This window comes from Balaenoptera physalus (genome assembly GCF_965194825.1).
Source record: "Balaenoptera physalus genome assembly, chromosome: 6".
Classification (NCBI taxonomy): domain Eukaryota; kingdom Metazoa; phylum Chordata; class Mammalia; order Artiodactyla; family Balaenopteridae; genus Balaenoptera; species Balaenoptera physalus.
Window position 1 is genome coordinate 81,810,773 of NC_138885.1, and position 27,522 is coordinate 81,838,294.

At 36.7% G+C, this 27,522-nt stretch overlaps 2 protein-coding genes across 18 annotated transcripts in view; both read left to right on the top strand.

Moving 5' to 3' along the window:
* The window catches only part of PMS1 (PMS1 homolog 1, mismatch repair system component), a 92,570-nt gene extending 83,953 nt beyond the window's left edge, over positions 1-8,617 (top strand). For 7 of the 9 annotated variants that reach the window (XR_014265179.1, XM_082467013.1, XM_082467017.1 and 4 more), the window contains 2 exons: positions 3,408-3,568; positions 8,253-8,617. Coding sequence is in view for 8 of the 9 variants with exons in the window: in XM_082467013.1 (XP_082323139.1) it covers positions 3,408-3,568; positions 8,253-8,417 (326 nt within the window). In the remaining variant the exon portion in view is untranslated. Of the gene's footprint in view, positions 1-3,407; positions 3,569-8,252 lie in introns of those variants that run through there. The other 2 variants (XM_082467018.1, XM_082467019.1) reach the window with 2 other exon arrangements.
* Positions 8,618-10,388: 1,771 nt separating this feature from the next.
* Positions 10,389-27,522, top strand: part of LOC309663364 (small membrane A-kinase anchor protein) — a 285,507-nt gene continuing 268,373 nt past the window's right edge. For 7 of the 9 annotated variants that reach the window (XR_014265199.1, XR_014265200.1, XR_014265201.1 and 4 more), the window contains exons 1-2: positions 10,389-10,518; positions 13,554-13,630. The gene's annotated coding sequence lies outside the window, so the exon portion shown is untranslated. The remainder of the gene's footprint in view (positions 10,519-13,553; positions 13,631-27,522) is intronic. The other 2 variants (XM_082467354.1, XM_082467355.1) reach the window with 1 other exon arrangement.

The window sequence follows — 27,522 nt, forward strand, 5'->3', positions numbered from 1 at the left end:
TTGTTTTGCCAATTAGATGTGTAGCATCAACAGTCTTACTATTTGGAGAGTGGATGATTTGATTCCATGGCTTTGCTAAAAAACCTGTCATAATACTGTTTGCTTACTGTGGAGAAAAAAGAAAATTCTTCTGGCTAGGAGACTTCAGTTTTCCTGGCTGGCCCCTTCTCTGTTCTTTCATAGTTTCCATACTTAACTGCCTTCTGCCCTACCTACCTAGGCCAGTCTTGTCCTATTACTTTGCTTTCATCTGGTATCAAGCAGCACAAAGGTACCAGGAAGAGTGATTCCACTGTCCTTTCCCCCACCCTCCCCTAAACTTGCCATGACCAAAGTGTACAAAAACAAAATATAGAAAATTTTTAAAGGAATGTTTTACTGAGACATGAAAAGAAAATAAGTAAAAACAATGTACAAAACCATGAAATGGGATATATACAGAAAACGCTTTGGTGTTCCAAACTTTAACTTTATTGACTAGCAGTTTTAAGAAAACCTACCCAGAACTTCTTTCCTCCTACCTCAATCCTGGATATTTAGATTTGGAGTGAAGAGTTAGTCCAAATCCCACCTCTGCCATTTAAAAACACGTGTTCTAGGGAAAGTCAATTGGCCTTAGTGTTACCTCATGAATAGCAGCTAATTATTATGTGCATGGCAGTAGTCTAAGTATTAAATGTATTAATTCATTTGATCTTTCTAATAGCCCTGTGGTTCTGTTACTGTGCCCATTTTTTATAAATAGAAAAATTGAGGCATGGAGAAACTAAGTTTGCTAAAGGGTACAGAATTAGTGGTAGAACCAGGATATGAACCCAAGCAATCTGCCTTTAAAACCAACTCGTAACTAATTTATGTTGATTTCCTATTAAAATTGATATATTTACTTCATGAAGTTGTTAGCACTAAACTAGGTACTTAGGTAAATCAGCATAGTACTCGGCAATGGTATGTGTTCAAATATTCTCTTTTCTTCCAGCACCCCCTTTCTGACCTTAACTGACTTGCAGTCATTTTTTTGGACCTCCTAGAAATCTTTCATCCTCAGGACTTCTGACATTTTAAAAATTTATTTGAAGTGTGAAGCAAGGAGTTTATGTGTATGTGTGTGTGTAGCAAGATATTTTTTTCTTAATCTGTCTTCCTAATTAACTATGTGGCACTGGTGGCAGGTACTTTTTTTTTTTTCGTGAAAGATGTTATCACAACAGTTTTTTTTAAGTTAGGCTAACTGCCCTGTCTGTTCCAAGAGCATGTTTGTTTTTGAGTTACCCAGTAAGTTTCTGTGTCACAGATGCTTTCAGCTCTCAGCTTGTAGAGAATGTTTTAAAGTCCTGTAAATGCCAGGTACTTTGCATGGCACCAAAGATATGAAAATGAATAAGTTAATCATCTGCAAACTGACTTGATTTGATTGGAATTAACTTTACTTCGATTATCATCAGCATTCTCTCCTCAGTAACAGATCAAGTTAAAAGCATTCATTTTTTTCTTCTTTTCTTAAACCATTTTTTCATTCATTAATTTTTATGTCATGTTTTCTTGAAGACCATTTCTCCGTCTTTTAGTGAGAGTTTTGTTGTATTGGACTAACTTTTGATCAGCAGTTTGCCAGTTGTCATAAAACATCTTTAGATAAAAGCACTAGAAAGAGGAAGAATACATCTGGCTTTAAGGAAAAAGATTCTGAATGTGACCCTAAGAACTTTGCTTGTTAATGAGAATAGCTTTTGTTCTGTATCAATAAGAATTACACATTTTAGGAACTGAAAACTTGTCAAACCACTTATTGAAGTATTTTCGGAAAATTGGGAAGCATTTCACAGAATTTTATGGAAACTTCTTGAACGTGATTCCAAATGTCTCTAAGTTTTCCATATCTAAATTTTGCAAGCACAGATATTAAAATATTGCTCAGTTTCCTCGTTTGTTGCCATATACTTTTTACCCATATCCACAAATAATTCTGTGAAATGTGTATAATTTTCCAGCATTCATGTAGTCAGTATTAGACTTTTCAGTCAAATCATACTGTAAATGATATAGAACCAGCAATAGTGAAAAGTCTCTTGACTGATAAATTTTACTATCTGTATAAAAAGATGTGAACTGGAATATTCTGCTACTTCCTCTTTGCCTATCTAAACCCTGTTTCAAGTCCCATTTAAGTTCCCCTGGTTGCTCAAACTCTCATTTTGTCTTCCTTCACTGAACTCTGTATTTTACCCCTTAACACTTGATTATGTATCTTCTTATATTATTCTCCAGTTGTTTCCAGGGAAGAACATTAGGATGCCTTCTCTGTTTAGTATACCACCAGTGCCTCTGCCATTCAGGTCAAGGAACTAGTCTGTAACTGGGAACAGGTTAGGAATAGGGTCGTTGACATCTCAGGACCTGAAACTCTTCAAGCTACATCACTCCTCTTTTAAAATTTTTTCCATTGATAGCTACCACTTATCCAACATGGGACTATCTCTTTTTTTTTTTTTTTTTTTTTTTTTTTACTTATAGGTAACATTTTGTGGTCTCCAGTATTAAGAACACTGTTACACAGATATAACCAAAGAAAACAAATTTCTGCTATTTTCTAAAATCATAAAATGCGTTCTAAAGCCAAATTTGTTGCTTGGGAGTGTATGCTGTTATGGATATTTTACTCCATTATATATCCACTCATGTTGCTACTTTTTAGTTTTATTTTAATCACTAGATTATTTAAAGTAGTTTAAATAATAGATAATATGTCAGATTTAAACATTATTCTAGTAAAATAAACATTAGTATTTCATTTCCTCAAATTGCTAATATATTAATAAGTTACTATAGTGGTAATCAGTTTGTAGTTTATATGTGTGTTTAGCAACACTTTGTACACCTTAAACTTGCACAGTGTTATATGCCAAATATATCTCAATAAAGCTGGAAGAAAATAAGTTACTATGTGAGTATTTTTATAATAACCTGTTAAGTTAAACATAATCATAGAAATAATTCAGGTTTTTAGATACTAAACCAGTAGGATAGAATTTGAACAGCAGCAGTTGTTAAAACATTTAAACCAGTTTTATTTTAATAAATAATAATGGGGCTCCATTTTCTCTCCAAAGTAAGAAATGTTCTAAATAAATGTAGGGAACAGAACAACAGTAACTGAGATTAAATTAAATGATGTAAAGCACATGTGGTTTCTTTGAGCACTTGCGACTTAATGTGAATGTGAAATCCTATGCGAAATTATTCTTCTTCAACTGAGGAACAAAACTTTTTCCTGACTCTATTAAATTCTAATGAAGGTTGACTAAATATTTTAACAGTGATTTTGTTTTTAATAGACATTTTCTGGAATATAGTTTAAACAAAACTAACTATATCTATATGTGGTTTTATTTATTTTTTTCTTTTAGGAGTTTCCATTGCTGAAAACTACTTGGAAATAGAAGGAATGGCTAATTGTCTTCCATACTATGGAGTGATGGATTTAAAAGAAATTATTAATGCTATATTAAACAAAAATGCGAAGGAAGTTTATGAATGTAGACCTCGCAAAGTGATAAGTTATTTAGAGGTATGCATTATTAGCTTATGTAGATTGGCTAGGTTTTAAGATACTTAACTTTTCCTTAATAAAATAGTAAATGGTTTCAAAATAGTACAGTTTCTATAAGGCTTATTATCTGTTTGCAAGAGGAAATACTATTTAAAAAAAAGAAAACTCCATTAAAAGTTTCAGATCATGGACTGGTTGTGGTAAACTCTATCATGGATCCTTACTATAACATTATTTCTTGAATACATATTGAGGAAGAGCCTTATGCATGAGACACTTTGTGAAGTTTTTTGTTTTGTTTTGTTTAGAAGGGATTCAAAATTGCTCCACCTTGATACCAAACACTTGTCTAAAAAGAACTGTAATGTGATTTTAAGCCCTGATCTCTTCAAGAGCAAAAGAGGGGAGGGGGAATGAAAAATGTAGATTATTGAATAAATGGAAATTTTCATTTTCTAGCAGTATCTACCACACATGAGAAGTAAAAGTGGATTAAAAAATAAATTCAAAAGTAATAGAGGATGGAGGCAGGTTATAAAGTTTTAAATGTCCAAGTGTTGGGCATTTGGTGGTAAAACAATAGTGATTGTCTCTATATTGAGGTTCTGTCCCTCAGGGTTGACTGGTGTTATTTTGAACTTTAATAAAGTTTATTTCCTTCCTTTTAAAAAATGAGTCATTTTTGTTTAGACTGTGATCATGGTGGGCCCTGAATTCTGAGGGTCAGATTTCCTCAACAGGAAAGTCCATTTTTTACCCTTCCTGAAGATTATATTCAGTAGCATTCTGTGAATACTTCAAGAGGTTTGTCCTATGGAACTTGCCAACCTATTGCGGAGGCAATTCAACACTGATAATTTCTAGGGACCTGAAACTTTTCTTGTGAAGGAGTTGGTATAAACTAAATAAAGGTTGAGGGAGTTGTGGATAGTGTTTTGTGTATTGAAGAACCACATGGGAAGAAGTAAGATTTCAGAAATAACAGGAAAAAATGGTTGGGATTAGTTACAAATACTTCTACTAATACTGTACCTCTCATTACGTTAAGGCAATAGTGGATGTGATTCTTAGGGAAGATAGTCTAAGGAAAAAAGAGAACTTCTGTCAGAACCATAGTTATGCTTCCATTGACGGTCAAGCTGAATAAGATGAATCGAAGATAAAGATAGAAGAGTAAAAGAAGAATCAAGGGAGGAGTGTATATACAAGTCAAGGGAGGAAAGAAACTTAAAAATTAATAAGTAGTATCACATTCTCTATAGGGTATAGTTGCTAGAAGACCAGCAGGTGTGGCTGCTAGATGGCAGTTATATCCTTGAAGAGAGCCATAAAGGAAAAGTAGTAGTGATGGTGAAAGAGTGGGAGCAGTGGTGAAAAGTGTAGGCAGCAAGTTACATGGTGGTGAAGGGAAAAAAAGAGAACATGTTTGTATTCATTGAAAAAGTCTTACAGTAAAAGATTGAAGAGCAGATGTTCCAGAAGAGGCAGGAAGGGAGATGAGTTAACAATATAAGCTTTAGAAAGGTGAAACCATTCTCTGAATCAAGAGCAGAAGAGGGGAGAGCTTTAAAGTGAAAGTAAAAGATATTTTGAGGTAAACTTGAGAGAAGTCATGTATGATATATGTGGTAATGAAATAGGAGAGGTTATCTGCTGAGAGTGAAGAGGATGGGGAGGCACTTGAGAATTTGAGTATATTGGAAACGATGTGAAAATAAGAGCTGTAGGTACTTCAAGAGAACGTTGATGAGAGAAGAACAGGATATTCAAATGACATTAAAGGCTAATAAGAGCTAATATTGGTGTTGGATCTAGCCAGCAAGTTTTGTGATTCTCCCACAATGCTCGGTAGAATTTATCCAAGGGTAAGGATTAGCAAGAGGAATATAGTGTAAGAACAAAAGGGTGAGAAACGAAATTTGAACACATAATATATATAAGAAACTGTTTAATCCTAGAGGGATATAAAGATGAATTAGATTCTAGTAAGAACCTGCCCTTAGATTCTAGTTGGAATCTAGAGGGAATGCAGGAAGCAAAGCTAGAGATAGTATCTTTAATGCCTCACTAACTATTCATACCTGAAGTACGGAAAGATGACAGAAGGGTGCTGGTGGGCCAGGAGAATTAGGAAGGATTGAGGAGATTAAAGGTCAAAGTGAAGAAGAAGAATAGATTTAGTTGGAGTAAAGGAAGTAGGATGGTCTGTAAGATAATGGGAGAGAGTATGTGGTTAGAGAGAATAATGTTAGGATTCAGGATCTTTGAAGTACAACAATTTTTGAAAAAAATAAATCTTAAAACAAGCCAACTTCACTAATGCTATTTTACCCCCAAACTGTCAGTCTTCCCTATCTCAGAAAACAGCACTACCATACCAAAAATGTGGACATTATCCTTGATTCTGCATCCCCCATAACCAGTCCATCAGCAAGTCTTGACTTTACTTCCAACTCATGTCAGGAGTCTTTTATAACTCCCTCCATCTCCACTACTATCTCCCTAGTCAAAAATTCACCAGGGATTGCATTGAATCCACAGATTGCCTTGAGTAGTATGTTCATTTTAACAATATTCTTTCTATCCAAGATCATGGTATATCTTTCTATGTGTTTGTGTCATCTTCAGTTTCTTAGATTAGTGTCATAGTTTTCCAAGTACAGGTCTTTTACCTCCTTAGATAGGTGTACTCCTAGGTATTTTACTCTTTTTGATGCAATGGTAAATGGGGTTATGTCCTTAATTTCTCTTTCTGATAGTTAGTGTATAGAAATGCAACAGATTTCTGTATATTAATTTTGTATTCTGAAAATTTGCTGAATTCATGATGAGCTCTAGTAGTTTTCTGGTGGCATCTTTAGAATTTTCTATGTATAGCATCATGTCATCTGCAAACAGTGACAGTTTTACTTCTTCCTTTCCAATTTGGATTCCTTTTATTTCTTTTTCTTATCTGATTGCTGTGGCTACGACTTCCAATACTGTGTTGAATAAAAGTGGTGAGAGTGGGCAACCTTGTCTTCTTCCTGATGGCAGAGGAAATGCTTTCAGCTTTTCACCATTGAGTATGATGTTGGCTGTGGGTTTGTCATAAATGGGCTTTATTATGTTGACATATGTTCCCTCTGTGCCTACTTTCTAGAGAGTTTTTATCATAAATGGATGTTGAATTTTGTCAAGAGTTTTTTCTGCATCTGTTGAGGTTATCATATGGTATATATTCAATGGAATACTACTCAGCCATAAAAAAAAAGAATGAAAATTTGCAACAACATGGGTGGGCTTGGAGGGTATTATGCTAAGTGAAATAAGTCAGACAGAGAAAGACAAATACTGTATGATATTACTTATATGTGGAATCTAAAAAATACAACAAACCAGTGAATATAACAAAAAAGAAACAGTCTCACAGATATAAAGAACAGTTTAGTGGTTACCAGTGGGGAGAGGTAATATAGAGGCAGTATAGGAGCAGGGGATTAATGATTAGCTTATAAAATAAGCTATAAGGATATATTGTACAACACAGGGAATATAACCAGGTTTTTTTGGGGTTTTTTTGTTTTTTTGTTTTTAAATTAATTTATTTATTTATGGCTGTGTTGGGTCTTTGTTTCTGTGCGAGGGCTTTCTCCAGTCGCGGCAAGTGGGGGCCACCCCTCATCGCGGTGCGCGGGCCTCTCACCATCGCGGCCTCTCCTGTTGCGGAGCACAGGCTCCAGACGCGCAGGCTCAGCAATTGTGGCTCACGGGCCCAGCTGCTCCACGGCACGTGGGATCCTCCCAGACCAGGGCCCGAACCCGTGTCCCCTGCATTGGCAGGCAGACTCCCAACCACTGCGCCACCAGGGAAGGCCCTATAACCAGGTTTTATAGTAACTATAAATGAAGCGTAACCTTTAAAAATTATGAATACTATATTGTACACCTGTAACTTATATAATATTGTATGTCAGTTACACTCAATAATATATATATAATTAATTTTAAAAAACAGCTCTCACCAGGACTGCAGTGATGGCCTGCAAGACTCCTGCTTCTCTTCTTGACCTGCCTCAAGCCATACTTCACAAAGTAGCCAGACTGATTGTTTTAAAATGTGAAACGAATGTCAGGCTCTTGCTTAAAAACCCTCTGGTTACTTCCCTGTGCATTCAGATTAATACCCAAATTGCTTACGCTGTCCCAAAGGGCGATCTGGCCCCTGCCTAACTCCTTTTCTTGTTCATCTCTTCACTTTAGTAACTGCTGCACCCACACTGACCATTCAGTTCTTTCTGTTCCCTCTGTCTGAAATGCTTTTCTTTCCCCATCATCTTTGCATCATAGCTCCTTACTTAAATTGAAGCTTAATTTTCACCTGGAGGAAGCTTCTTCTAATCACACAATCACTCTCTATCATGTTGCCCAGTTTAATTTTGTGCACTATTAGTCGCTGAAATTTTCTTTGTATTTTTATCTTTCTGCTTCTCTGCACTAGAATACCAGTTTCAGAAGAGCAAGGATCTTGTTTGTCTTGTTCTCTGCTGTATTCCTAGAACCTACAGCAGTGACTAGCACATAATTGGTGTTTAATAAATATTTGTTGAGTGAGTAAATAATAAAAGAATATAATCAATTTTCTGTCTTCCTCCTTGGCAGTAAAAACCTGTTTTCTGCTTCAGGGTATATTGCAGTAAAATGTATGGCTTTCTCTCCACAGGGAGAAGCAGTGCGTCTGTCTAGACAGTTACCCATGTACTTATCAAAAGAGGACATCCAGGATATTATCTACAGAATGAAGCACCAATTTGGAAATGAAATTAAAGGCTGTTTTCATGGTCGCCCATTTTTTCATCATTTAACCCATCTCCCAGAAGCTACATGATTAAATATGTTTAAGAAAATTTGTTACTATTGATATCAATATGGTCATAAAATAATATGAGTTGGGTTTTAAACTGTCTTTATACTATCATGTGTCAAATGGTTGTTTTATAAGTAAGGATTCACTGGCCTGTTTGTATATTGAAAAAATTTTCCAAAACTGTAAAAAACTTAAATAAACTAATATAGACTATTAATTCAGTTTATTCTCAAGAACCAGCCTTCATAATAATTATTGGTTGTAAACTCCAAATTGAAAAATACTATTCTTGGGTGGTTGATTTGCTAGGTTCTATGGATCTAATTGTATCCTCCAAACTTGTACGTTGAAGCCCTAACCCCCAGTGTGATGGTATTTGGAGATGGGCCTTTTGGAGAGGTAATTTGGTTTAGATGAAGTCATGAGGTGGGGCCCTCATGGTGGGATTAGTGCCCTTATAAGAAGAAATACCAGAGAGTTTGCTCATTGTCTCTTCTCCTCCCACCCCCCATTCCCCCCACCACCACCACTCCGCCCCAGCTGCCATGTGAGGACAGAGCGAAAAAGTGGCCCTCTGTAATCCAGGAATAGAGCTCTCACCAGAAACCAACCATGTCAGCCCCTTGACCTTGGACTTCTAGCCTCTGAAACTATGAAAAAATGTCTGTTGTGCTTTTAAGCCACCAGTCTATAGTATTCTGTTATGGCAGCCTGATCTAATACAATGGGTCAGTCCTGTGCAGGGAGAATCACACAGACTCGGCTGGCATATCTGGCAGAAGTTATCAATCTTGTGTAAAGTAGGATTGAGAGGGAGTGGGGAAAAAGTAAGAAAATGAAATTCGGAGAAGATAAAACATAGCTTCAAAAATCCTGCTATTTACCTCTATTTGGGAGTAACAGTTGAGAAGTTGCTGTCTCTTATATGGAAATTATTGGGCTCTGGGATTAAAATTTGTCAGAACATAGGAAGATCCAGATTTTTAACAAAATTTAGATTGAGTGTTCATTGTGCATGTGTCCTTTCAAAAACCAGATCCCAAGATGTTAAAAAAAAGTTATTATAAAAAAATTAAATAAAAAAACCAGATCCCACAAGTGCACCAAAGTACTTAATTTACAGAGTTGAAACATGATTTTTAGTGAATATATTTGTTATATAAAATAATATACTGGATACAGTGTCCCCACATTCACACCACCTGTAGTTTTCAAGAATTTTAAAATTCTAAAGACACTTGTGTTAAGAGGTACAAATTGTGATAACTTATGCCTGTAGCCAGGACTTTTTTCCTAACATTGTCCTGTTTCCAACAACCCAAATACTAGAGGGGTTTTTTCCCCATTATTCCCTTTAATAATTTGGGGCCCCTCTCTGGAAGACCTTTCTGGGAGTAATCCTTTTTAATTTACTGGGTAAACTGAGGAAAGAGAAGTTCATAGACATACTGAGAAAGACAAACTTTGCATCATTCCTTTGTACCAGTCCTAAGCAAAATTTTGGAGTCATTTTCCAGCTGACGTAATCTATTATAAGAGGTCCTACAATGGCTACTTAGATGAATAAACTCATTTTGCGTTTTCTTTCCAGTCCTGGATTCTATCAGGTCAAGGTAGTAGTTATGACAGCAGGTATTTATCACCTATTTGCTAGATCCACTATGCACTTACCTTGTATGATCTCATTAATGTTCACATCAGATTTAGGATTGTAGGTACTATTGAGTCTCCAATCCCAGAGCTCGTGTTCCTTACCATGTTCATTGCTTGCCATAAGAAGCAGGCCCTATTCGTTTGAGTCTACGGAAGTATTCGGGAAAAGAAGAAAATTGTAAAGCAGCCCCTGATGCCACTCTAAGCAATGCTAGATCAACTTTGAGCTGCAATTTACTGAGTCTGGTGGGCAGGATCGGGGCCGGTTCTGCAGAGGCCCCGCCTCCTGGCTCCCAAAGAGGGGCGGAAGTCCCGCCCCCACGCACCGCCCTCCCCATCCCCCATAGGCCCTGACGGCGGCAGCAGCAGCGGCAGCAGCAGCAGCAGTAGGTGCTGCCGGCGCCGACCACGGGACAAAATGGCAGGAGGGGGTGGCACTGTCTGCGAAGCCCTGGCTCCTAGGATGGAGGTAACGGCCGCTGCAGTTTGGGAAGCTGACGGTGGGGATTAAGGGCGATGCGAGGAGATCTGGAGGGAAAGGAAAGCCTCCCAAATTGCCCATTTTTCTCGCTAGGTTACGGCTTGGCCGGGAAGAGGGAGGATTCTTAAGGTGTGATCCTCCCAAAGTGCTCTTGAGATCCAAGGGCCTTGCTTAGCATGCCACCCTCGGCTATAGGACAGGGGTGACGCCGAACCCATGCGGTGGTGAGGCCTGAAGGCCCCTTTGGATGGACCTTTCGCTTTGTGTGGTCCCGCAGTGCCTACGAGGTTTCAAATATTTAACGTACTGAAAAGTGTTAGATGTAAATTCAGGTGGATAGATTTTTGTTGTTATTTTCATTGGCTGTTTGATTCTCGATGATCTTATCCACATTTTGTGGCTTCAGACTGCAGGAATTGCAGGCCGTTCCACTGCAGCCTATGTTTCTTAACTACGAATGTAAATATGATCTAGACCTAAGGTGACTCACTAACTTAAAAACCGACGTTGCCAAGCAAATTAAAAATACCAATAATGATATTAAGGTATTTAAGTGAACTAGACTTGTTCTTGAAATTAATTCTATATTAATTTTGGCAAACCAGTGTTCTTGGATTCATAGTTGCTAAAAAGAATCTTTGAGGTGATATAATCCAAACAATTTTACAGATGAGAAAATAGAACCCAGAATAGTTAACTGTGAGTTGCCTGAGTACCCACAGCTGATCTAGTACTTTACCAGTTCCACTTCAAATGTTGATATTACCATAAACAAAACAAAGAAGGGTAAGTACTGAAAGAAAAATCATACATTTTACTGCAAACCAAATAAAAAGTGACTCAAGATTGTCAATTACTTCTCTTCATAAACATGAATAATTAAGTGACGTATTAATTTATTCTAGATCTTTTGGTTGATCTCACCTAAGCTTGAAACATTTTTAATCTTCAAAACCTTCATTGTTTTCAGTAATGCTAACAACACAGTACTGAGCGCTCTCCACTTCTGCCTTGAGGTTGTTTTCGCTGCTTGCTTTTTTTTTTTTTTTTAAATGTCTAGTCAGGTATTTTGCTCATTTTTATTTTTATTTTTTTATTTATATTTTATTTATTTATTTTTGGCTGTGTTGGGTCTTCATTGCTTCACATGGACTTTCTCTAGTTTCAGCTACTCTATTGTGGTGTGCAGGCTTCTCATTGTGGTGGCTTCTCTTGTTGTGGAGCACGGGCTCTAGGTGCACAGGCTTCAGCAGTTGTGGCACGTGGGCTCAGTAGTTGTGGCTCGCAGGCTCTAGAGCACAGGCTCAGTAGTTGTGGCACATGGGCTTTGTTGCTCTGCGGCATGTGGGATCTTCCCAGACCAGGACTCGAACCTGTGTCCCCTTCATTGGCAGGCAGATTCTTAACCACTGCACCACCAGGGAAGCCCTACTTGCTTATTTTTTTAATCACACTTTTTAATTCCTCTTTAAGCCACTGCAAATTAATGTAAAACTTTTTCTAGTTCTTAAAATCCTGTTTCAGTGGTTTTCAACTTTGAGCCACACTAGGAGAACCACTGCCCTATCCTATATCAAAGTTCCCCTAACAATCTCAGGTCCATTTCTTTTAGCCCATATTTTTTCATCTCTGCAATGAAGATGCTGAACTTGACCCTGAAGTGCACAGTTATTTCTAACATTCTGTAATTTTGTTTTTTCCTATTGTGTCATGAATATTCATTAGCAGGACCTGGAATGACCTAGTTTCAGTTAATTATCACTGTATTACTATTGACCATATTTACTTCTGAAGAGGCCCATTTTTCCCCATAAAATCTTTTAAACTAATCAGTGGGGGGTGGGGAGTAGACTTCTTCCACCTTACTCAAATTGGACTCAGAATCACTATAACTCCCTCATCTCTATTTTAGTTGTATATTCATTTCTTTGTTTATTCAGTGACATTTATTGAGTGCCACACTCAGCGCTGAACACAATACAGAGAAAAGACATTCCTTGCCCTCCAGTTGAGAAAAATTATTGCAATGTAATATAAGTGTTATGAGAATATGTATCGATAGTATGTAGTACAGAAGTGTAGAGGGGCACACACTGCCTTGGAGAAACCTATGGAAGAAACTAGCAAGCTGAATCTTAAGGTTAAGGATTATCCAGGAGGAGAAAGAAAAGAAAGGTATTTCAGGCAGGAGGAATAGCATGTGCCAGTGCCTTGGTGAGTGCAAGGAATTCTACATTGCTGGATCTTGAGAAGTAAATGGAGATTGGAGTAGAATGATATGCAGTACCTTGATCATAAAGGGTCTCATAGGCCTCTAAGTGGTAGATTTTATCCCAAGGACTGTGGGAAGCCAATAAAGTTTTTCAGCAGGGAAGTACACATTAAGGTTTAGAGAATACTTTAGCCAAGTTAAAAGCAGATAAGGAAAGCAGGCTATTTGAGGATTCAGACAATGTGAGTGATCCAAACAAAAAGAGATAATTGACTCTGTGGTAACAAATAGAGAAAGTCTATTTGATAGTTACTGAGGCCCTCATAGCCTTGTGGTGGTCTTCAGTTTAGATTCTCTAGGATAATGCCATAATAGAATTAAAGAAGAAAATGAGATCTCTCTCCATTTGGCTAATTTGTGGTGATAATAGATTATTGGAAGAATGGAGAGTCATTTGCCTTTCTTGTCTACATAAGAAGTCAGTATAATTTCGGCTAATCCTTTTGTGTTCCTTACTCAAGTTCAGTATCTTTTTAAAAAATTGTTAAATCCGGTGCTTAAATTTTAATCTAGGCTTGTGTGCCATTTGGAAACCAACCTAAAGTTTCTAGTTATACCTTAAATGAAGTAGTTTTATCTATAAAGGACTTAAACATTCATATGTAATTTTCTAGATAACATGACAGATACTTAACAAGATACTTAACAAGATAAAGTAATGGCTGGAAAATTTAAAATTATCTTTAATGTTGAACTTATTTGATTTTTAAGAACTTTCTCATAGGCATTTTAATTATGTTTTGTAATTTAGATCATAGAAATGAATGATGAATTAAGAAGAACAGGCAAGAAACTGTGAATGGATTGAACGTATTTTTGGAAGAAATGGTATGTTTTCAAAAGTTAGTTTTATTTCTTTAAAAAGAACATTTTTGTTTCTAAATTTGCTTTCATTTTATCTATGACAAAACTATGATGCTATCCTGCCTAAAAATATATTTTAAGTATTTCGCTAATAATAATAGTGAAAAATTTTTCCATGTGTCTTTACGTGTAAATAACTAAATGTATATAATGTACTTACCATCTATTTCAAAGTCCTTTGCACTTTTTTTGGTCTTTTCTTCTTAGCTTCCCTAGTCATATAAAAACTCATAAATCAAAAATTTCCCCCCATACATAGTGATGATCCTTGTTGTCCCAGATAAAACCAAGATTAAAACACAAACCTTCACACATGCGGTTTCTAACTTGTCAAAGATTTTGTAGGAGCAATCAAGTTTTAGCTATTTTTTCCATTTAAAACCCAAATGAAATATACAATCCTTCTCTGCCCCCAAAGGTGAAGAAGAGTACTTCATATTTCCTAGGTTTCTTCAGATGACAAGTTTGAGGCTACTCTGTGTATACTAGTACAGTCAGCCCTCAGTATCCACAGGTTCCACATCTGCAGACTCAACCAAGCATGGATCAAAAATATGCGAGAAAAAAAATTCCAGAAAGTTCCAAAAAGCAAAACTTGAATTTGCCATACACCAGCAACTATTTACATAGCATTTACATTGTACTTACAACTATTACAAAGTATTTACATGGTATTAGATATTATAAGTAATCTAGAGTTGATCTAAAATATACGGGAAGATCTGTATAGTTTATATGCAAATACTATGCCATTTTATATAAGGGACTTGAGCATCTTCTTGGATTTTGGGATCTGCGGGGAGTCCTGGAAATAATCCCCCACGGATACCGAGGGATGACTGTATATGAGTATGGCCTAAGTCAGCACTTCTCAAATTTTAACATGCATATGAATCTCCTAGGCATCTTATTAAAATACATGTCTGATTGAGTAGCTCTGGGGTAGGGTCTAATAGTCTGCATTTCTGACAAGTTCCCAGGTGCTTCAGGAACCATACTTGGGTTAACAAGAGTGCACATAATTTTTGGCCAAATGCTAGATTCTTGAAATAGAATACAGATATGTTTTTAATCCAAACATGCTGAAAGTCAAATAATCAGAATTGAGTGTGTTAATGGCTCTCCATTCTTGTTACGAAGACAGATTTAGGATGTCTTTTGGGACATCATTCTTTATAAAGAAGTTGGATTTATATACAGTTGTCCCTTGGTATCTGTGGGGCGGGGTGGGGGGGGGCGGGGGGATACCAAAATCCATGGATGCTCAAGTCCCATAGTGGGCCCTCTGTTTCCATAGATGTGGAACCTGCTAATACTAAGGTCTGGCGGTATGTTTATTGAAAAAAAGTCCCAAAAAAGTGGGCCTGCACAATTCAACCCTATGTTGTTCAAGGGTCAACTATATTCTCAAAATATTGGTTTCCAAGTGACCACCATCAACTGTTCCCTTCTTATACACACAAGCCATCCCCTCATTAAGAGGTGGAGTCCACTCCTCCATTCCCTTGAATCTGGGCTAGTTTTTGATTACTTTGATCATTAATTAGATTATAACAGAAGTGAGGCTATATGCTTTCCAAGGCGAAGTCATAGACGCCTTGCAACTTTCCTCCTGGCTCTCTTGAAACTTTCTCTGGGAAGGTCAGTCACCTCATAAGAAGTCAGCCTACCCTGAGTCTGCCATTATGTAAAAAAGTACAAGCTAGCCAGGTGAAGAGGCCGTGTGGAGAAAGAAATGCCTGACTAATGGGTTTCTAGTTGTTCAGCCATCCTAGCTCAGGTGCCAGATGTTGAGAGGAGACTCCTTTAGACAACTCTAGCCTCAGCTGCCATCTGATTATTTGAGGTACCCCAAGTGAGAACTGCCCAGCTGAGCTCATCAACCCCCAGAACCATGAAAGATAAATTGTTAAACCACAAAGTTTTGAGGTTTGTTATGCGGAGGTAGATAAACAGAACATTTACATTACGCCAACTTGAGTGTTATTACCGAAATGTCATGTTGATCTTGCAAAATATGATCAGTATAGAGGTTGCAAATTCATCTGAAATTTTCACATAAATAATATTGCAGTCTAGGTTTTTTATTATAAACTTACTCATGTAATGTCTAGCATCTTATTTTCATTAAAATGTTCTAGTATTAAATAACTTATATTTGAGTCATGTTTTATCATCATGCCTTTGAGATTAGGGATAATATTGATTTAGAGGATTGTTTATTTATAGATCTGATTTTCAGCTCTTTCACATAATCACTAGAATTTTCCATTCTCACCAGTCGATACTGTCACCTATCCATGGGATCAAACTATGAGTGAGAAATAGATTAATGTTCTTTACTGAATATTAACTTTTCTTGTATCTTATATTCATGCCATGATTTGTCTAGATATTGTTCCCCACAATAGCTTCTTAAGGGGGCTTTATTTCTTTCATAAAAAATGATTTTAGTGACATGTAAAAACTTATTCATTCACTCAGTTTTTACCAGACATCTATCAGAAACACCCTGGGAAATTCAATACACAGGGATTCAAAATTAAATAAAACATAATCTCCTCCTCAGGAACATGTAGTCAGTTAAAAGAGAATAGTCCACACATAACTCTGTTAGAATCAATGCTGAATGAAAGGAATGAAAATGCAGGGGTGGTTCAGAATAAAGAAAAATCACAACAGCAAGGGTGATCAGCTTCATGAAGAAAATTGCGCTTGAGCTGGGATGTGGGAGTGGGGAAGTTTTCTTGTTTGCATGGGGTTTTTTTTCACATTTCCTATGTTAACGTGAAATATTTTTACATTCTTTCATCACAGGTTATATTATATTAAGTGTACTTTAAAATTTTTTTAATTTAATTTATTTAAACTAAAGAAAAAGTTCACGCATATCTTCAACCCCCAGCCCCTTGCCTCTTGCAACCACCATTGGTTTTCTGTATCCATGGGCTTGGTTTTTTGTTTTAAGATTACACATATAAGAAACATCATACGTTATTTGTCTTTCTCTGTCTGATTTATTTCACTTAACATAATGTTCTCCATGTCCATCCATGGTTGTCTCAAATAGCAAGATTTCATTCTTCTTTATGGCTGAATAATACTCCATTGTATTTATATATACCACATCTTCTTTATCCATTCATCCATTGACGGACAGTTAGACTGTTTCCATATCTTGGCTATTGTAAATAATGCTGCAATGAACATAGGAGTACAAGTATCTTTTCGAATTAGTGTTTTCATTTCCTTCATGTAAATACCCAGAAGTAGAATTGCTAGATCACATGGTAATTCTAGTTTTAATTTTTTGAGAAACCTTCTTATGGTTTTCCACAGCAGTTGCATCAGTTAACATTCTCACCAACAGTGCACAAGGATTCCCTTTTCTCCACATTCTTGCCAATACTTACTATTCCCTTTGTCTTTTTGGTAATAGCCATTTTAACAGGTGTGAGGTGACATCTCATTGTGGTTTTGATTTGCATTTACCTGATGATTAATGACATAGATCATCTTTTCATGTACCTGTTGGCCATCTCTGTGTCTTCTTTGGAAAAACGTCCATTCAGATCTTCTGCCCATTTTTTATTTTTAATTTTTCTTGAATTGGGGTATAGTTGTTTCACAATGTTGTGCTAGTTTCTGCTGTACAGCGAAGTGAATCAGCTATATGTATACATATATCCCCTCTTTTTTGGATTTCCTTCCCATTTAGGTCACCACAAAGCATTGAGTAGAATTCCCTGTGCTATACAGCAGGTTCTCATTAGTCATCTGTTTTATACATAACAGTGTATATATGTCAATCCCAATCTCCCAGTTCATCCCACCCTCCCTTTCCCTGCCTTGGTGTCTATACATCTGTTCTCTACGTCTGTGTCTCTATTTCTACTTTGCAATAGGTTCATCTGTACCATTTTTCTAGATTTCTACAGATTTTTTAATCAGATTTTTTTTTTTTTTTTGCTATTGAGTTGTGTTTTTTGTGTATTTTGGGTATTAGCCTCTTATCAGATATATGATTTGCAATTATTTTCTCACATTGAATAGGGTGCCTTTTAATTCTGTTGATAGTTTTCTTTGCTGTTCAGAAGCTTTGATATGGTCCCACTTGTTTAGTTTGATGTGGTCCACTTGTTTATATTTGCTATTGTTACTTTTTACATTTGGTATCAGATTCAAAAAGTATTGCCAAGACCTATGTCAAGGAGCTTATTGCCTGTGTTTTCTTCTAGGAGTTTTATGGTTTCAGGTCTTATGTCCAAGTCTTTAATCCATTTTGAGTTAATTTTTGTGTATGGTGTAAGTTAGTGATTCAGTATCATTCTTTTGCATGTGACTGTCCAATTTTTCCAACACCATTTTTTCAAGAGATGGTTTTTTCCCCATTGTTATATTTTTGGCTCCTTCATCATAAGTTAATTGGCCATATATGTGTAAGTTTATTTCTGGGCTATTCTGTTTCATTGATCTATGTGTCTGTTTTTATGCCAATACCATACTGTTTTAATTACTGATCTTTGTAATATAGTTTGAAATCAGGGAGCATGATGCCTCCAGCTTTGTTCTTCTTTCTCAAGATTGCTTTGGCTATTCAGGGTCTTTTGTAGTTCCATATAAATTTTAGAATTGTTTGTTCTATTTCTGTGAAAAATACCATTGGAATTTTGGTATGGATTGCATTGAATTTTTTATATTGCTTTGTGTAGTATGGACATTTTAACAATATTAATTCTTCCAACCAATGAACATGGAATATGTTTCCATTTATTTGTGTCTTCTTCAATTTCTTTCATTAACGTCCTGTAGTTTTTAATATATTGGTTTTTCACCTCCTTGGTTAAATTTATTCCTAGGTATTTTATTCTTTTTGATGCAATTATAAATGGGATTATTTTCTTTATTTCTCTTTCTGATAGTCCATTATTAGTATAAAGAAACGAAACAGATTTTTGCATACTGCAACTTTGCTGAATTCATTTATTAGCTCTAACAGTTTCTTAATGGTGTCTTTAGGGTTTTCTACATGTAGTATCATGTCATCTGCAAACAGTGACAGTGTTACTTCTTCCTTTCCAATTTGAATTCCTTTTATTTTTCTTCTCTGACTACTGTGCCTAGGACTTCCAATACTATGTTGAATGAAAGTGGCAAGAGTGGGCATCCTCGTCTTGTTCCTGATCCTAGAGAAAAGCCTTCAGCTTTTAACCATCAGCTTGTTAGCTGGGGTTTGTCATGTATGGCCTTTGTTATGTTGAGGTATGTTCCCTCTACCTCAGAGGGAACATACCTGAGAGGTTTTTTTTAAATCATAAATGGATGTTGAATATTGTCAAAAGCTTTTTCTGCATCTGTTGAGATGATCATATGATTTTTATCCTTTATTTTGTTAATATGGTGTATCACATTGACTGACTTGTGGATGTTGAACTATCCTTGCATCCCTGCAATAAATTCCACTTGATCATAGTATATGATCTTTTTAACGTATTGTTGAATTTGGTTTGCTAATATTTTGTTGAGGATTTTTACCCATCAGGGTTATTGGCCTGTAATTTTCTATTTTTGTAGGGTCTCTATCTGGTTTTGGTATCAGGGTAATGTTGGCCTTGTAGAATGAACTTAGAAGCATTCCTTCCTCTTCAGTTTTTTGGAATAATTTGAGGGATAGGTATTAACTTTTCTTTAACTGTTTGGCAGAATTTACCTGTGAAGCTGTCTAGTCCTGGACTTTTATTTGTTGGAGTTTTTGATTACTGATTCAGTTTCATTACTGGTAATTAGTGTGTTCAGATTTTCTATTTTTTTCTGATTCAGTCTTGGAAGATTATATGATTTGGAGAATTTATCCATTTCTTCTAGGTTGTCCAGTTAGTTGGCATATAATTGTTCATAGTCATATTTGGGCACTCTTTTTTTTCTTGGTAAGTCTAGCAAAAGTTTTATCAATTTTGGGGTTTTTTTCCCAAGAATTAGCTCTTAATTTCATCGATCTTTTCTACTGTCTTTTTAGTCTCTATTTCATTGATTTCTGCTCTTATCTTTGTTATTTTCTTCCTTCTACTAACTTTGGGCTTCATTTGTTCTCCTTTTTCTAGTTCTTTAAGGTGTAACGTTAGGTTGTTTACTTGAGACTTTTCCTATTCCTTGAGATAGGCATTTATCACTATGAACTTCCCTCTTAGAACTGCTTCTGTTGCATCCCATAAAATTTGGTATGTTACATTTCCATTTCCATTTGTATCAAAGTATTTTTTGATTTCTCTTTTGATTTTTTTCCTTGATCCCTTAGTTATTCAGTATAATGTTGTTTAATGTATTTAATATTTAATGTTGTTAATGTGTTTAATGTGAATTTTCCAGTTTTCTTTGTGCCATTAATTTTTAGTTTCATACCATATGGTTAGAAAACATGCTCGGTATAATTAGTCCTCTTAAATTTGTTAAGACATGTTTTGTGACCTAACATATGAGCTGTTTTGTGCACTTGAGAAAAATGTGTATTCTGTTGCTTTTAGATGGAATGCTTTGTAAATATCTGTTAATAACTTGTCTAACATGTTGTTTAAGGCCAATGTTTTCTTTTTAATTTTCTGTCTGGATGATCTATCCATTGGTGTAAGTGGGGTATTAAAGTCCCCTACTATTACTGTATCACTATCAATTTCCCCCTTTAGGTCTTTTAATATATGCTTTATATATTTAGGTGCCACTACGTTGGATGCATAACTATTTGCATATGTTATATCCTCTTGTTGGATCACTCCCTTTATCATTATGTAATGCTCTTCTTAATCTCTTATTACAGTATTTGTTTTAAAGTCTATTTTAACTGATTTAAGAATAGCTACTCCAGCTTTCTTTTGGTTTCCACTTGCATGGAATATCTTTTTCCATCCCTTCCTTTTTAGTCTGCAAGTGTCCTTACATCTGAAGTGTGTCTCTGTAGGCAGCATATGAGTGGGTCTTGTTTTTTTATCCACTCATCCAATCTGTGTCTTTAATTAGAGAATTTAGTCCATTTATATTCAGAGTAATTATTGATAGATCTGTGCTTATTGCCATTTTGTTTATTGTTTTCTAACTGTTTTTGTAGTTCCTCTCTGTTCCCTTCTTCTCTTACTTTTCTTTTGTGGTTTAATGACTTTCTTTAGTGGTATGCTTATAGTCCTTTCTTTTTTGTGTGTGTGTTTACTATAGGTTTTTGCTTTTTGGTTCCCATAAGGCTTACATATAACAACTTATATCTATAACAGTCTATTTTAAGTTGATAACAACTGAAATTTTATCTGATTCTGAAGCTCAAAGTTGTTACTGTTCCCCCACCTCTACGTTTTATGTTTTTAAAGTCACATTTTATATCTTTTTGTCTTGTGTATCCCTTAACTAATTATTGTAATCATAGTTTTACTACTTTTGTCTTTTAAACTTCATAGTAGCTTTATAAGTACTTAATTTACTACCTTTACTGAATATTTACTTTTCAGTGAGATTTATTCTTTAATATGTGTTTTTGTTACTAATTAGCACCCTTTCTTTTCAACTTAAAAAGTCCCTTTAACATTTCTTGTAAAGCCAGTTTAGTGGTGATGAACTCCTTTAGCTTTGGTTCTCTGGAAAACTCTGTATCTCTCCTTAAATTCTGAATGATAACTTTGTCAGGTATAGTATTCTTGGTTGGAATTTTTTTCTTTCAGCACTTTGAATATATTATGCCACTCCCTCTGACCAGCAATGTTTGTGCTGAAAAATCTGCTAATAGTCTTATGAGGGTTCCCTTGTATGTAGCAAGTCATTTTTCTCTCACTTCTTTTAATGTTTCTCCATGTCTTTGATTTTTGATATTTCAATTATGTGTCTTTGTGTGGTCTCTTTGGGTTCACTTAACTGGCCAGTTCAAGATGGTGATGATATAGGAAGATACTGAACTCACCTCCTCCCATGGACACACTGAGTCTACAGCTACATATGGAATGATTTCCTCTTTAAAAAACCCTAAAGACTGACTGAGTGACAACTCTGCACCAGGCAGACAAGAAGAACACCACATCAAAATGGGTTGGAGAGGCTGGGACACAATCTTGCTGTCAATCTCACCCCCTGTGTGATGACCCACAACTGGAGGGAACTCAAAACCCACAACTTCTCTCTGAGGAGCAAAGGGTTCAACCCCAAATGGAGTTCCCCAGTTTTTAAGACATGTGCTTGAGAGATGACCCCCCATAACATCTAATTTTGAAAACCAACAGGGCTCACATCCCGAGACCCACATGATGGTAGTGATCTGAGAAACAGCTCTTAAAAGGCTCATGAACACAGATTCACCACCCCAGGGCCCAGCTCAGAGGAAGCTAGCTGATTGTGCCTAGACTTAAAGTGAAGGAGGCTCACCTGCTTATATTAAAACCTTGGCCTAAGGGGCAGGCATCTAATTTAACATACACTTCTATGAGCCTGCTGGAACACTCTTCCCGGCTGGAGACTTGCGGGCACCATCTTCATGTTCTCCCTTTGCCATGCTTCACAGAGCCAGTATCTCCCAGAAAAAAAGCCTTTACACATGTCTGGTGCCCTGATTTTTGCAGCTGCCATGCAGGGCATGCCTCCTGATCACCTGGCTCTGGAGGCCAGGGGAGCTTGCATTTCTAGACACATGGGACTGTAATTAATGGTGTCACTCAAAAAGGAGCTCATACCCCTGTCTGGTGTCCTGATTTTTATGACTCCTACCAGGAGACATCTCTACATTGCCTGGCTCTGGTGGCCAGTGGGGATTATACTCACAGGTCCCACAAGACTGTAACCAATGGAGGGAGAGTTCTTAAACAGCTACCATCTCAGGGCACTTCAAGAGGCTACAGACCCAGAGCTAGGTCTTTCTGTGAAGGAGATCTATTAGCTAATCATCATAACTATGGCTGGGTGGGGTAGGTGGGAGGGGATCGGGGCAGGCTTCTAATTAAACACACATCTAGGGGCTGACTGTAATCCTTCTCAGAGACCTCGAAGGGTGAATGCTATCTTCACACTCACCCTCTGCCAAGCTCCAGAGCACAGCGTTGCCTGGAGGGGAGCTTTACAAATGTCTGGTGCCCAGTTTTTGTGGCTGATGGCTTGGGAGACACCCCTTGATCGCTGGCTCTGGTGGCCAGAAAGCCTGGCATTTTAGGGTCCCACAAGACTGCGGCAATCAGAGGAATGGTTCTTGGCAGGCTACCACCACCAGGACACTGCACAGACAGCAGACTGAGGCATACACCCCCAGTCTTTCTGTAAAGGAGGGCACTTTGCTTTTCCTAGAGCTTCATACTGAGGGGCAGACCTCAGGTTTGGCACACATTTATTGGCCTACAGAGCTGCTCTCAAGGAACATAGGCTGTGGATGCTGTCTTGACACTCCCCTGCTGCCTTGTTCCCACTCACCAGTGTCTCCCAGAAAGTAGTTCATGCATTTGTCTGGATCTCCAATTTTTGTGATTGCTGCCCAGGGACCACCTCCAGATCATCTGGCTCTGGTGGCTGGTAAGGCTTAGACTTGTGGCCCCTCAGGGCAATATATATTTGCATACTTTTAAAAGTTGCTGCCTGACTGTCTGGCTTCCAGTCAGCCTGAATCTAGGTGCTGAGATCCTCCCCTAAGGACACTGACAGGTCTTGGCATATCCTCAACGACTAGGAGCTATTAAAAACATAATAGGCTGCTTGGACAAACACAAAGGGTTGAGAGTCAACAAAGAGTTGGGACAGGGCTGAACAAAAGTATTCATTTACATGAAGCTACTCCTTCAAGACTGGGAGAGGTGGTTGTTTCATCTACTGTACAGAAACCAACACAGAGAGTCACGCAAAATGAAGAAGCAGAGGAATATGTTCCAAATGAAAGAACAAGGTGAGTCTCAGAAAAAAACCTTAATGAAACAGAGATAAGTAATTTGCCTGTTAAAGAATTCAAAGTAGTGGTCATAAAGATGCTCACTGAACTGGGGTAAAGAAGGACAGAGTGGATGAACACAGTGAGAACCTCAACAAAGAGATGGAAAATGTAAGGAAGTACCAAATAGAAGTCACAGAGCTGAAGAATACAATAACTGAGCTGAAAAATACACGAGAGGGGTTCAATAGGAGCCTAGGTGAAGCAAAGAAAGGATCAGTCAACTTGAAGACAAGACAGTGGAACTTACCTAATCACAGCAGTGAAAAGAAAAAAGAATGAAAAAATGTGAATATAGTTTAAGGGACTTATGGGACAACATGAAATGGACTATCATTCTCATAGAGCTCCCGGAAGAAGAGAGAAAGGGACAAAAATCTTATTTGAAGGAATAATGGCTGAAAACTTCCCTAACTTGGGGAAGAAATAGACATCCAGATCTAGGAAGCCCAGAGAGTTCCAAATAAAATGCATGTTCTTTAATTAGAAATCAAAGAAGATATTTTAGACATAGGGTAGAAAAGGATAGAGATAGTAGAGATGAAACATGTTAGAATTATGACTTAGAAAGATTAACTGTGGCAGCCAGGTATGACATTCTTTGTATGAGAGAGAAAGTCAAGTTCAGTTAGAGGCCTGTTGCTGTAGTCAGAACACAAATAATGCATGAATTAAGGCGATGACCTTGGAAATTAAAAGGAGGAAAAAAGATAAATGGAAATAGACTCAACTGAACTTAATGCCTAATTATGTACATAGATAGACAGACAGATAGATGGATAGATGATCAGTGCATCTTAGGCATTACAGCCGACTCAATTTGAGTCTGTGCATAAATTATAGTACCACTAGGGAAGGCTACATTATGTAGAAGGAGCACTGGTGGAAGAGTGATGGTGCAATAAAAGTAACTCTCTCAGAAAATGAACCTGTTTGCCATATAAATGTATCCTTTATACATTAGGAAATAGAGCAAAAATGACTTTAGATGCTTTTAAAAATAAAAATTAGTATGACCACTCATGTCTTATTAAAACAGAATAAACACTTCTAACATCGGATACTTATACTGAGAATCTTTGAAAGATAAATGAACTTTGCACCAGCTTAAGGGTAGATAAAAATAATTTTTTCCACATTGTAATACATTTATGAACAAATATTCAGTGTAATCTCTCTGAACATCATAGTGCCCCTTAGAATGAATATTCATAGCTTTTTTTTTTACTGTTTTGCTTATATCATCTACAGGTAGAATTGACATCCACATCTTTTGGGCATCCCCAAATAAAATCTTCTTTTTTGAATTAGAACCAAGAACCAAAGCTCAGTCCTTCAACGATACTTGAGGCTCCTGCATCAATTTTAGATCCATTTCTTTTCATATCACTTCATATGTTCTCCTTCTTCTACTAACCATGCCAATTAAATTTTATTTGTATAATTCTGCTTCTACTTTTAGTTTTCCTCCTAAATTGTTTCTTATGCCTAAATTAGTCTCCTTTTCCTAATGTGAAAGATTTTGGCATCTCTCCTTAAATTGCGTCTCTTTCATAATATTTTATTTCAAATGTCAGAAAGGTTTATGCTTTCCCTATAATGTGATTTATATTTTTTAAATTTAAAAACCACATTTAAAAACTTTCTTAATCAAAAGAACCAATTGAAATTTAGAAAATTTAGACTCAAATGTAAAATACTGAATATTAAACATTAAAATTAATATTAAAAATCTCCGTACTAGGAATTCCCTAGTGATCCAGTGGTTAGGACTCCACACTTTCACCAGTGAGGGCCCGGGTTCAATTCCTGGTTGGGAACTGAGATCCCACAAGCCATGCGGCATGGCCAAGAAATTAAAAAAATAAAATAAAATAAATTTAAAAAAAAATCTCAGTACTGAATTTCAGTCAACTAAGAGAACAACACTTATGAGGGGAAAAAAAAGTCTCTGCAAGAGGAAAGAAAAGGTGGACTTGAACACCATTTATTTCCAAAAAGGATTTTCAGTGGGTTACAGTTGAAGAACAAATGGAATGAGATCAAAACCATTAACGTAGAAAAAAATATTCAAATTAAATAGTAAAGGAAAGAGAAAGTGGAAGAATACAGAAAAGACAAAATGAAACTAATCTGAGTGGAGCGCTACAGGCAGAGTCAAAAGGAAGAAAGGAAGAAGCCCTAGAGTTGGGGGAAACTGTTGTTTGATCACCACAAAAGTTCTTCCCTCGTTTTCTCCTCCTCACTCATACTTTATGGGACAATGCACTAATAATTATTCCCACTGTCTGGACATCCTTCAGCTGGCCAAAATCTCCTTTTTTTTTCCCCCCCGAAACAGTGACATAACTCCTGTACCCTACCACTTGTGTATATTCAATGCTTGGTATACTTAGTATTAAAGTCAGTAAGTATTGTGACTTTCCTGGGGTTAGTTTTACCTGTTTATCTATATCACCTAGAGTTGTGCCTAACCTAGAAGGCAATCTACAGTCTTCTGTAAATTTGAATGATGGCATTTTATTTAGCTCTCTTTCCCTTCAATTTCAAATCTGCTGATATTGACAAACCAATACTAGTCTTACTCCCCATGCAAAGGAGAGTCATGGGAAATAAAATTAAAAGTTCATTTGGAAACAGATTTTGAGGGGCCCTGAATATAAGGCTAAAAATGTTCAACTTTGGTAAGAGCAGCTGAAAGCTTTTGAGCAGGAAAATAAAATAATCAGAGCTGTACTTTAGGAATATTAGTTTAAAATTGTGTTGAAAATGAATTGAAATGAGTAAGAATAGAGATGGGGAGGTCAGTTGAAAAAAAAGTCAAACTGCTAAATTTCCATTTATGTTATGTCTAAATGTCTTAGTCATCTCATGTTCGTTATGTTCATTCAACATAGAAGAAGAAGAAGTTTCTTTAGGAGAACTTGAAGAAGAATTTGACATTCTTGAGGTGTAAAAATATATTATTTCTAAACTTAAACTCAATCAAAGTAAAATTTTAAAGCATATATTTTTATTTTCCATTTTCTAGTTCTAATATTTGCCAGTAAAATATGTTAGTGACTTTGGAGGATGACAAAACCATACTTAACAAGAATGTTGAGTTTATGGTGCACATGGACAAAAAGATGCTTTAAATTTATTTAATTTTATCTTGATTTTCATAACAGCAAATATTCTGATGTTTAGCCTGGGGGAAAATGCATATTTTGTTATCCTTCTTTGTAGATATTGTATGTTCCTTATACTTAACTGCTGTCCCTGTACTTTCTCCTGCATTCCACATGGGCCTAAATATTTCCAGATAACCTCTTGTTTTTTCTCTCTTTCCCAACCACCAAATATACTTCCTTTTCCCTTAATTTGGTTGATCCTGGCTAAGTGTTAAAGGAAAAGGAATTAGATTGAAAAAGTATATCAATGTGAATGATATAAAGATGCATGAAGGGGGAAAAACTATAATGTGAGTGACTTGGATATTTGGATTTTAAAAGGAATTAGTTGCCCTGAATTAATCTCTAATTGATTGAATTTCAGGCAGTTTAGGGATATACATTTTTTGGGGAAACTACCTACTCTTTTTTTTATTATTATTAATTTATTTATTTATGGCTGTGTTGGGTCTTCATCTCTGTACGAGGGCTTTCTCTAGTTGTGGCAAGCGGGGGCCACTCTTCATCGCGGTGCGCGGGCCTCTCACTATCGCGGCCTCTCTTGTTGTGGAGCACAGGCTCCAGATGCGCAGGCTCAGTAATTGTGGCTCACGGGCCCAGTTGCTCCGCGGCATGTGGGATCTTCCCAGACCAGGGCTCGAACCCGTGTCCCCTGCATTGGCAGGCAGATTCTCAACCACTGTGCCACCAGGGAAGCCCCTACCTACTCTTATATACATTTTAAGACTACCCCTAATACTACACTTTTC